This window comes from Podarcis muralis, chromosome 17 (assembly GCF_964188315.1).
Source record: "Podarcis muralis chromosome 17, rPodMur119.hap1.1, whole genome shotgun sequence".
Lineage (NCBI taxonomy): Eukaryota > Metazoa > Chordata > Lepidosauria > Squamata > Lacertidae > Podarcis > Podarcis muralis.
The window spans coordinates 39,595,598-39,607,643 of record NC_135671.1 but is presented as its reverse complement, the minus strand read 5'-3'; the positions used below and the strand labels follow the sequence as shown (position 1 = coordinate 39,607,643).

Genomic DNA, 12,046 nt, shown 5'->3' with positions numbered 1-12,046 from the left:
TAAAAACATCATTTTAGGAAGCACATTCATTTTCACTACTGATTTCCTACACAGAATGATAATTTTAGCTTGTTCCAAATCTTTAGATCCCTTTTAATTTCTTTCCAGATATTTATATAATTATCCTTAAATAAGTTGCTATTTTTATTTTTATTTAATTTAAATCCTGCCACTTTTCCAAATTTGAGGGTCCTTTCTATTTTTTTTTGTCCCCTTCTTCCCATGATTTTGGTATTCTTCCTTCTTTTAATTCATGACTGTTTTCATTGGTTCCGACTGTGTATTTTCTAATTTCTTATATGAAATTGATTGTTGCACCTCCATCATCGTTATTGGTAAGTTTAATGGCTTAATTTTTCCACAAGCTATCATTGGAAGTCTGTTCTGTGCTAGGTATTTTTCCATCTCTTCTTGATATAGTTTCCTATAATAGTTTGCAATTTTTGTGCAAATTTCTTTGGGTTCTTCTATTGTTTTTCCTTCCTCTATTAATTTCTCTAATATTCTCTATTATTACAGATTAAGGCTAGAATGACAAATGCAATTAGGGGTCAGTCTAAACAAAAATTCCAAAAAGAAGGGAAAATACAGAGATTACCGTATTTTTCGCCCCATAGGGCGCACCTAGTTTTTATGGGGGGGAAATAAAGAAGAAAATTTTATTCCCCCCCCCAGGCGCGGGGCTGGCGCGGGGGAAGCCCGAGCTTCCCCCGACCCCAGCCCCCAGAACAGCCTGCTATCCGCAAGCCTAGGGAGACGCGCCCCAGGCTTCCGAATGCAGGCAGCTCTGCGCGACCCTTCGGAGCCCTGCGCGGCTTTGTGCCGGGCTCCGTAGGGTCGCGCAGAGCTGAGCGACCCTCGGGAGCGCAGGCAGATCTGTGCGACCCTTCGGAGACCGGCGCGGCTTTGCGCCGGGCTCCGTAGGGTCGCGCAGAGCTTCCTGAAGCCTGGAGAGCGAGAGGGGTCGGTGCGCACCAACCCCTCTTGCTCTCCAGGCTTCAGCGAAAGCCTGCATTCGCCCCATAGGACGCACTCACATTTCCCCTTCATTTTTGGAGGGGAAAAAGTGCGTCCTATAGGGCGAAAAATACGGTACCTTAAAAAGCAGTGCCCTCAAATTAATACCTGGACTTGTTTTGATTAACTTTTACAAAACTAATTATGGTGTGAAAGCTTAAAATAGAAAGAAAAGGGGGGGGGAATGAAGTGAGAAGGAAACAGTTTACTAAATATGAAAGTAGAACTGTGCTGAGGATGAAGGAAGTCAACTAGAAGAAAAGAAGAACTGAAATATGGTTATATGTTCATTATTTGGTTCGTACTGGTTTTTGTATTTCCTTGTTAAGTTTCCTTTTCTTTAGTGTTATGTGTGTTTGTGTTGCAAAATAAAATAAATACGATGAAGAAGTAGAAGAAGAAAAAGTCAATGTTTTTTGGGCTCTGATTTTCAGTTGGCCAGACAGCCACGGGTGGGGAAGCCGACTGCATGAACAAATGCTGGAAATTGGCATGGCATTTCTTTCAAAAGTGGCTGGAGAAACCCAGCCAGATGGGTGGGGTATAAATAATAAAATCATCATTATTATTCACAATCCCACGTGCGCACATGCTCCCAGAATGCAATGGCCAAAGATCCACCAAGGACATACTGCTGGTGGCACCATCTACCCAGCCATGAACGGCAGGATGCAAGAGGAGCCCTTTGGGCAGCTACTCTAGGATCTCCCCCTGAGAGGCTAAAAAAAGGGCCTCCCCTAACTTGGGGGGACTCTCAGCACTCTGGAAAACCCTCTTCTTTTCTAATCAAAGGGGATCTGAGGGGAAGGGCAGAGACTTGTTGCAAGAAAACAATGCTGTACAAGTCTAGACATATCAAGAGGAACTAAGTGGGCCCCAAATTTATGCTGGCTTTGCATACATGATTGCAACCTTACATGAGTGGGAGGGAAATAAACAAATGGAGAACGGGGAAAACCTGCCATTCCACGCCCTCCATTTTACTTATCCCCCCCCCCCCAGCTACAGGGCAAAACTCACCTGGGGGCACCTTCCCCAAAAAGGGGTCCGACTCTCGAGGCAGGACCAAGGGTTGAGCTTGGAATCGCTTCAGTAGGCAAGAACCCTAGCAAGGATAAGGGGGGAGGAGAGAGAGTCTGAAACAGCATCACCCCACTGAAAGCTAAGAAACACTGTAAGAGGAAATAGGTTCTGGGCTTACAGGTTCTGGAAAGAGAAATATAAAACAGGTGGCAAGGAGTGGGGTTATAAAATGAATTACTTGCTCAAGGAGTTTACATACTCAACAAGAAAAATACAGCAATATCTTGTTTAAGATATACCAATGGATGCATAGAAATTTGATTGATTTACATATTTCTGCATGGTTTGTTTAAAGGCAAAGGTAAAGGTACCCCTGACTGTTAGGTCCAGTTGTGGATGACTCTGGGGTTGCGGTGCTCATCTCGCTCTATAGGCCAAGGGAGCCGGCGTTTGTCTGCAGACAGCTTCTACGTCATGTGGCCAGCATGACTAAGCCGCTTCTGGCGAACCAGAGCAGCGCACGAAAACACCGTTTACCTTCCTGCCAGAGCGGTACTTATTTATCTACTAGCACTTGGTGTGCTTTTGAACTGCTAGGTGGGCAGCAGCAGGGACCAAACAATGGGAGCTCTCCCCGTTGCGTGGATTTGAACCACCAACCTTCTGATCAGCAAACCCTAGGCTCAGTGGTTTAGACCACAGCGCCATTCACATCCCTTAGAAGTCAGTATTTGGGTTTCTGCAGATTATGAAAAAATCTATCGGCACGGAAAAAAAGCCCCAACAGTGCAGACCAGACCCTAGATAGTCATATGAACCCAAAATCCACAATGACCTTTTGCAAAGGTTTCCTGCATTTCTCCACAACATGAGGACTGGAAAGGCTTTCATTTTTAAGGAAGTCAACAGTCTTAGAAATAAAATTTCAGCAACAGATCTTCCTTATGAAGCCATGAACCCAAGGAGTGGGGCCATTAACCTAATAAGAGGGGTGAGGAAGCACACCTGTAAGAGCTGCAAGCGGGGGGTACGGCAGGCAGGGGGCACCCAGGGGAGCGCCAGTTGCTCTTTGATGGCAGCAGCAATGGCTCTGTGAAGTGTCGTTGATTTGCCTGCAAGGACACAGCAGGTTAGAGAAGTTGCCACCACTTGGCCTCCCTGTGCCCGGGACCTGTGTTTGCCCAGCTTCCTCCATACCCACAGGCTGGTTGGCGTCCTCCGAGGCATCGCGTGGGAGCTTCTCTACCAGGAAGAGCAGGAGGCGTCGGATTTCGGGCTCATTGCTGTACAAGAAGGTCTGATAGCCAACTTCCCCTTGATATCCCAGGTCCTAAATGATGGAAAGTAACATGTCAGTCCCACAGTGGGGCTGAGTGGGAGTGGCCTGCTGGGTAACGGCGAGGAGAGGCTCTTTGGTGTCCGGCTCGAAGAGAGATGGAGCATCTAAAATAAAGGTGGCTTAAAGGACCAGGAGCCCTGCTTCCTCAGTGCAACAGTCCAGACTTGCAAGGTGCTTGTGCTCACATGAGAACTCTCAAGAGGCCGCCTGGCTAACACAGTCCAGGATAGGACCATGGAAGGCCAGTCCTGCAAAATCAGTTGTGAACTGTAATGCCGTGCAACTACTTCTCAACAATGGGTGATGAAAGACAACTTGGCAATTGCTCGCTGAGTCCCATGGATATTAAAAATATTTCTAGCAGTTAACATAACCAATTTTCAATGAGAACTATTAAGAAAAGAAAAAGTAGACACACACACGACCCAAAACTCAAACACCTGTTGGCCATGTGGCCATCCTGTCTGTTGTCTCTCACGACTTGCTAGCTGACTGACAAAGCTACAAAGCTCTGCATGGCTGGGCGGGGGGGGGGGGGGGGGGGGGCTCAGGTTCCACAAAAGCCTGCCAGAACTCTGCAGTCAGCCTGAGACCTTGCTAAGTCTCTCCCCACTATCTGAACTTCGGTGGGTAGCAATGGGCAAAGGAGAAAGTGTCATGGTGCCCTATTTATGAAATAAGTGCTCAGATCAGTCAGGGCGACCACTTGCGCTCTGGACCCTTGCCCCCCCCCCCCGGCTGATAAAAACCATCAGGGAGGGAACAGCTGGCTGGGCCTGGGAGGTGATCAGTGCCTCTTTACAAGAGGGGGAGGTCCCTGCCTGTTTGAAGGAGGCAGTGGTAAAACCACTCCTTAAGAAACCTTCCCTGGATTCGGAAAACCTAACTAACTACCAGTCAGTTACTAATCTCCCTGTTCTGGGCAAGGTTCTGGAGCGAGTGGTCGCAGACCAGATCCAGGCGCTTTTGGAAGAAACTGATTTTCTGGATCCATTTCAGGTGGGGTTTAGGCCCGGTTTTGGCACAGAAACTGCCAACTCTTCCTCTGCTTCCTTCTCTGCTCCCCTCCCCCTCCATAGCTATCACCCTTCCCTTTTTTTTGTGGGAAATTCCCTTATTCCAGCGCGGTTTCCTGCTGCTTCCCGCTGCTATCCCGGATTGTTAGATATCCCATAGACTGTCCCCGGGACAGGTGAGGCTGCTGATCCCTTATTTTCAAATCTGAAAGTTGACAGCTATGCTCCCCTCAGCTTCTCCCTCTCCTCCTCCCTCAGTGCCAACTGACTTTCCCTTCCTCTACTCTTTCCCAACACCCAATGTCCTCTCGTCTCCTCCCCTTGCAACATATCCTATGACCTCAGAGCAACAGCCATAACGGTAACATGGTTTGCAAGGGATGGGTGAGCACTGTCTGTCTGGAAGTTTATTTTACACATACAAATGATGAAACAACAGCTCTGGGAGAAAGCCAAGTTGACCCTCCTCCCTGGCATGCTAGTTATCTATGTACAAGGAGGTTTGGCATAAGCACCACCATTTGATACTGTGAAGCAAACTAATTGGCCTGAAGTATGCTCAAGTGGCTTCCTAACTTAGCATTTATGTGGTGCTTTGAAGTATTCAAACACAATTTTTGTTTTAACCCCTACAGCAACCCTGCAAGACAAGCCCACATTTTCCATGTCTGGGATGGGGATGGAGGTGCCCAATAATATCCCACCTTGCTCCACCCTCAAAAGGAAAACCCCACTCAGAGAAGTCATAGTGAGGATATTACAGACTTTCTCTACAGAAAGCAGGATGGAGATGGGGGAATACTCTGCATGTCCTTAAGCAACAATGCAGACCAGCCATTATTCACTTACTTGTTCACATAACAGAAATGCATTTTTATTTAATAGTAAAAGGAGAGCTGAAAACCCTTCCCATGCCTTACTTCCCTATAGTCATTTGCTCCAGCTACTTCTCCCTGTTTCCAGAACAGATGCCAGAAGTGAGCTGGCAACAGAGAGAAATGGCAGGATCATGAGAAATACCGTATTTTTCGCCCTATAGGACGCACTTTTCCCTCTCCAAAAATGAAGGGGAAATCTGGGTGCGTCCTATGGGGCGAATGCAGGCTTTCGCTGAAGCTTGGAGAGCAAGAGGGGTCGGTGCGCACCGACCCCTCTCGCTCTCCAGGCTTCAGGAAGACATCCGCAGCCTAGGCAGCCCTGCGGGAGTTCCCACAGGGCTGTCTAGGCTGCAGATAGCAGCTTGCTTCCCGGAGCGCCGGGCGCGCTGAAAGCAGAGCGCTCGGCGCTTCGGGAACACATCCGCAGCGTGGGGAGCCCTGCAGGAGTTCCCCACAGGGCTCCCCACGCTGCGGATTGCAGCCCGGCGCGAGAGGCGCCCTGAAGCAGAGCGCCCCTCGCGCCGGGCAGACATCCACAGCGTGGGGAGGCCTGCAGGAGTTCCTCGCAGGGCTCCCCATGCTGCGGATAGCAGCCTGCCGCCCGGCGAGAGGGGCACGCTGAAGCAGAGCGCAGACATCGGCCGGCCCCACAAGCTTGGGGGACAGCAGGGAGGCGCAGTGCCGCCATCCCGCTGTTCCTCGACCTGGTTCGGTTTCCCCGACCTGGTTTTGGGGGGGAAATAAAGGGGGAAATTTTTTCCTTTATTTCACCCCCAAAAAACTAGATGCGTCCTATGGGACGGAGCGTCCTATCGGACGAAAAATACGGTATGAAAAGAACGGTGTCTGCTACTTGTCATGTTTAGTTCTGCCCTTGGATTCTCTGCATTTTGCTGTTGTTGTTGCAAGTTTCTAGCCCTTATGGCTATTAAAAATGTGAATGTTCAAGGCCACCAGAAATTTCTAAAGCCAGAGGGGATTGAGCTTCTGAGCCTTGTTTAGCTCCTGGCCACAAAGATGAGCAAAGGCAGAATATGTTAAACACAATAGTTAGAAAAAGCAACTTGAAAATGTAAGAATTATGGAAATTTAGTAAAACATCTCTTCTTGTCACAGAATTTGGGTTATTATTCAAGAACAGAGTCTTGCTAGTATTTCTGCAATAACCTCTCTGAGGTGGACAGAGGCACTATAGTGGCATGGGCCATATTTATGTGAGGAGAAGATAATTTAATGTTGCTAAAAAACAAAACAAAAACCTTTTGTCAACTGCACAACTGTCTGCTGTGAACACAATCCAGGTTTCTTGCTTGAGTGCCAGAAGTATTTTTGGATAGGGCAGGAAAACACAACTTGAGGTCACAGACCAGCCACTTCTGGATCCTTTAACAAAAGTGGCCCATGGCTTTCCACCATGAGACCTAGAAACTTGCTTTTCCAAAAATCAAATCTGAGATTTCCAGCAAACAAAATTCTATACTACACCAGATTTCTCACAACACCTTCAAGCTCAGAACTCATGGCACTTAATGAGAGACTATCTACCACTGCACAAACTTTCAGAGATGAAGAGCCTGCTTTGTTCAATGCATCCACACCCTGGTTTAGTTGTAGTTACCTGGCAAGCTTGCGCTAGGCTCATGCCAATTCGGAAGCGAGCAGACATCCCTGGAGGCAGGACGTGGCAGAGACTTGACCCCACAGAAGGATTGATGACACGAAGACATCGCACCACGGATTCAACTATCAACTCGGTGGTAAACTCCCGGATGCTCTGCACTTCCTCTGGGATATCCCTGGAAGGGGAGAAGGATGCAGGGATTATAGTTCCCTGCACTGACCATTTTCCTTTACTGCAACAGAAGAGCCTACATCTTCCACTCCATGCAGTAGGACGGAAGAACAAGGGAATGGCTTGCCAACTGCCATACTTTTTTGCAATTTGTCCTTTACTGCTAAGACTCTGCTGCCATTGTACCACCTGTCCAAAAAGCATCTTGTGGGGACATGGGATACAGTCTTCTTGGTTTGAATGTATCTAAACTGGGGTGTTTGTTTGTTTGTTTCATTGGTTGTAAGTCACTTTGGGTTGCCTTGGGCAAGATAAAACAACAAAATGTAATAATAATAATAATAATAATAATAATAATAATAATAATAATTTCCCAGGGCCCTGCACTGCAAGAAGGCAACTAACTACCTATACTGCCAAGAGCCTCTTCAGAGAAGAGTTGGTGCAGCAGTGGTGACCAAGGCTACAGTCCTATGTGAGCACATGGGGAATAAGCCTCCGGGATGACCCCACTCAGCTGTTTCATGTAGATGTTGGGCTCAGAAACTACCTGGCAGCCAGTGCAGTTGGGCAACAATCGGTGCAATAAGCTCAAACTGCCTTGCCCCAGTGAGCAATCCCTTAAGGACTGCCTCTCTACATATGAACCTACCTGGTCCCTTAGATCATCTTCTGAGGCCCTTCTTTGTGTGCCTCCTCCATCAGACGTCTGGAGGGTGGCAACATGAGAACGGGCCTCCTCTGCAGTGGCTCCCCAGTTGTGGAATGCTCTCCCTAGGGAGGCTTGGCTGCGCCTTCATTATATACCTTTAGGCTCCAGCAGAAAATGTTCCTCATAAACCAGGTCTTTTAAATGCCCTTTTAAATGTGTTGTGGGGGGGGGGGTTATTGGTTTGTCCTTGTTCTAATTCCAATATGTAGTTTGTGGTTTTTCTATTGTAATGTTATGCTGTGAACTACCCTGGGATCTGCGGATGAAGAGTGGTGAACAAATTAAATAAATAATAATACACATGGACATTATTACTGCTGTTCAAAGGGAGTCACAGAGCCACCTATGAGCTTCTGCAATACCACTGATTAATCCAACCTTGGTCACTAGGCAACTGCCAATTGCTTGCTCCCACGAAGCTCCTAGAAGCCATGAAACACCTAGCTGGAGCCAAAGCATCAGCAAGAAAGCATGATTCCCCAAGCAAAAACAAAGAGCCAATGGAACACTGCAAAAGCCGTAAGTGTTTAACCCCAATTAATTTCTTGCCTGGGCTAGGAGAAAGCCCTGGCATGAGCTTCTGGGTCTCTTAGCTCTCCTGTGGAACCCCATTCCCTGTACCACAGCCTTTGCTTTATTAGAGTTCTTAGCAGGAAAGGTATTCTGAATTTCTAGAAACTGACTTCAGCTTTTTAGGCTCCAGGCCTGCGAAATCCCATAGGAGACAGCAGCCAGCCACCCTACACCCCTACGTCAAATCCTGCATGAAGGCATGCTTCCAAACCCTTTTCTGTCTTTGTCCACCAAACCCATGATTGCCTATGGACACCACGCACCATAGTACCTGACTTGTCACCACACCCACCCACTACTACGAAGAAGTACATGTAGCATAAAGATGGCCTTACGTCCCACAGAAGCGAAGGGAATGTATAAGGATCTTGTCCACCTCTTCCATGATGCCAATACATCTATGGATACAGGGAACCCTGTGCAAAAGAAGAAGGATTACAACAATCAATAATCTGGATACTTATAGCAGCAGGGCTTAAGCCGGAGTACCTACAAGCAGCAAGTTCCATGACGCCATTGGGACAAATTCTTCTTCTCCTTTTTCCTCTACAACAGGTTGGAGTATTAACCCCCTCTTTCTGCAACTTTACTCCTGTTTGCCGGTTAGGCCAATCTTGTGAATAATCTCTCAAACTGTAAGTTGCCTACAAATATATCTCATACATACCTGCCTGCCCACGTTTTACTTACTTATTTAAACAATTTGCATGCTGCTTAACTACAATAGCCTCTAAGTGGTTTTTACAATAGTGTGAAAGGGGGTAGGCACAATTGAAATATTTTCTGCTTTAAAAGATTTCATTGTTCTATTGCCTGGAGGCAGCTCTTGCCACAGGCAACCAAGTCTATAACAGAGGTGAAGACCAGAACAAAGCGCAGCTCTCCATATGAAGAGTACAAAGGACATTCCTAACCAAGGGGCCACAGAGTGCAATTTTTCCCCAAGGGTGACAGACAAATTTTTCTGGGAAACTCACCAGCCAGCCAGCCAGCCAGGCAACACATACCCCTTGAGATGTGGTTCAATGATTTGGGATACAGCTAGTTCAGGACAACTAACTGGGCTTAGAAGAGTTGCAAATGGGCTTATAAAGGAAAATACCTTTGCTGAAACCTGGTATCCTTTTTTTTATATGTAAAGGAAAAAGAAAGTAAAGCTCTCCCACCAGCCTCACAAAACTGTTGTGGAGAACCTATATGGCCTGCCAATGTTTTAAGACCATGTAAAATAACATGGTAGGGATGCGGGTGGCGCTGCGGGTTAAACCACAGAGCCTAGGACTTGCTGATCAGAAGGTCGGCAGTTTGAATCCCCGTGACGGGGTGAACTCCCATTGCTCGGTCCCTGCTCCTGCCAACCTAGCAGTTCGAAAGCATGTTAAAGTGCAAGTAGATAAATAGGTACCACTCTGGTGGGAAGGTAAACGGCGTTTCCGTGCGCTGCTCTGGTTCGCCAGAAGCGGCTTAGTCATGCTGGCCACATGACCCAGAAGCTGTACGCAGGCTCCCTTGGCCAGTAAAGCAAGATGAGCGCCGCAACCCCAGAGTCGGTCACGACTGGACCTAATGGTCAGGGGTCCCTTTACCTTTACCTAAAATAACATTTGCCTGGCACCAGCTTCGTATAATATAGGCAGGTAGTTAAAAACCTATTTTATTTCCTCAGGTTTTAATCAACACATTGTGGCTGGTTTTTTGAGCTGCTTTGAAACTGCTATTGTTACATTATGTATTGCTTTGTACTGTATTCTCTGTTTTATTGCATTTGTATGTAGTCATTTTATGCATTTTTAATAAATTTTTGAAAGGAAAAGAGCAAAGCAACAGGCACTCCTCATTGTTCCTCACTAGTACCTGCTATTCAAAGGTGTCCTGCCTCTGAAGCAGAAAGTTCCTTTTCGCTATCATGTCTCATACGCCTCTCTCAAGTTCTAGTGTTCTGAGAGAAGACGAACCTGGGAGAAGAAACACCTTTCTTGCTACACCATTCATGATTTCATAAGCCTCTCTCTTGCCTCCTTCTAGTCATATTTTTATTTCCAGACCAACGTAGATGCCATCACCCTCTTGGTATCAAGTCTGACCAATACTCCAAGTGTGAACTGTAAAGGAAATTAAGGCCAGGCTGGGATGGGCTCCAGTTCCATGAAGGGAGCTGAAGAGAGGAGGATGAAGACAGGTTATCACCAGCTGGGTGTGGGGTGGATGGAGGGAGTCAAATTCTAAGGCGATGTGAATAACACAAATACCACATCAGAATACCAGCAACCAAGGCTGTGGTTTGTGGCAGGATCCCCCTATTCCAGTGGCTCTGGTTTTCTAAGGCAGGGGTAACATCACTTATTGTTGGGCTACAATTCCCATTGTCCCTGACCACTGGCCATACTGGGAGTCCCACATGTGGAGGTCACTACAATGGGTGCCTGAAGGCATCAGGAGGATGTACAGGCCAGAGTGGGCAATGCCTGTGAACAACTTGTAATGCTGGATTACAGTACAGATGCCCTCATTCTGCTTTTCCCCTTTGGGAGGAGGAGAAGCCTATCAATGGCCACCAGCCACAATTGCTGTTATTCTGCCACCACTGCTGGAGACAATATGCCTCTAAATGCCAGTTGCATATGGGGAGAATACTGCTGCACTCTGGTTGTGCAGGCTTCCCATAAGCAACCAGTTGGCCACTTTGAGAGGAGGGTGCAGGATCGGATGGGCCATTGGCCTGAACCTCCCAGGCTCTTCTGGGATTCTGCAATATACAGGACTTGGTTTGAGGCACAGCAACTGAAGGGATGACCTGTTTTTGGAACACATGGGATAAGACAGAGTAAACTTTAACTTCACAACTGCAGCCATGCTGTAAGACACACAGAAGGTGCTGCCATTAGGCAGCAACATAGTAAACCTAGCAGTGCTGATGCTGCAGGAGAGCTTGTCACCCCGGCAGCTTCCACGGTCCCTCCAGGGCCCTGCCACCCACCCTGCTTCTCCCCTGTCAGCTGAGGGGCAAACTGCTGAAGCTCGGCTTCCTTCTAGAGCACAAGAAAGACCAAGATCAGCCACAGGCCTCGGGCAGAAGCAGGAGGGTCAACAGCTCTTGCACCCCGGCAAGATGTCCATATCCTCAACACACGCCCCCCCCCCCGCGGTAAAAGCCGTTTAAAAGCAAGTGGTTTGAGAGGATGAATTTTGGCACGTGCACCTTCCCTACCCTTGAACCCGAGAAGAGCCTCGCTGGGTCAGGCCAAAGGGGGGGGGCGCCCATTAGGGGAAACCCGAGCCCCTCCCGCCCCCTCGGGCGCCGGCAGCCGGCCTTCGGGAGCGCCGCTGCCTCCCGCTCGGATCAGGCCTCGGCCGGGCGCCCCCGGCAGCCCTCCTTCGGCGAGGGGCGCCCGGGAAGAGCCCGCCTGACGGGGGGGGCGGGAGGAAGGGGCCGCGGGGCTGCCCAGGCGGGGGGCGGCGGCAGGAGCGGCAGCGGGACCCCGGGGCCGAAGGGAAGCCAGCCGGCCAGGAAGGCAGCAGTCGGGCGGCGGCGGCAGCAGCACTCACCGCTCCCTCTGCTCTCAGCTGGGCCAGGCGCCTGGGTCACGGGGCCCGCCCGAGGGGAAGGCGGGAAATGTAGTGCCGGGTCTCCCCCGCGCGCAGCATGCTGGGATTTGTGGTCCAGGAGGCTCTTCTCCGCCCCGCTAGAGCGAGTGG

General features: G+C 48.7%; 1 protein-coding gene across 4 annotated transcripts in view; it reads right to left on the bottom strand.

Moving 5' to 3' along the window:
* The window catches only part of CCDC22 (CCC complex scaffolding subunit CCDC22), a 27,361-nt gene extending 15,315 nt beyond the window's left edge, over nucleotides 1-12,046 (bottom strand). Inside the window, exons 1-7 of one of the 4 annotated variants that reach the window (XM_077921577.1) lie at nucleotides 11,559-11,869; nucleotides 10,205-10,305; nucleotides 8,686-8,766; nucleotides 6,892-7,069; nucleotides 3,238-3,370; nucleotides 3,046-3,152; nucleotides 2,038-2,122 (exon numbers count right to left, since the gene is read on the bottom strand). In XM_077921577.1, the coding sequence (XP_077777703.1) occupies nucleotides 2,038-2,122; nucleotides 3,046-3,152; nucleotides 3,238-3,370; nucleotides 6,892-7,069; nucleotides 8,686-8,735 (553 nt within the window). In that variant the 5' untranslated portion in view covers nucleotides 8,736-8,766; nucleotides 10,205-10,305; nucleotides 11,559-11,869. Of the gene's footprint in view, nucleotides 1-2,037; nucleotides 2,123-3,045; nucleotides 3,153-3,237; nucleotides 3,371-6,891; nucleotides 7,070-8,685; nucleotides 8,767-10,204; nucleotides 10,310-11,558; nucleotides 11,870-11,896 lie in introns of those variants that run through there. The other 3 variants (XM_077921575.1, XM_077921576.1, XM_028711429.2) reach the window with 3 other exon arrangements.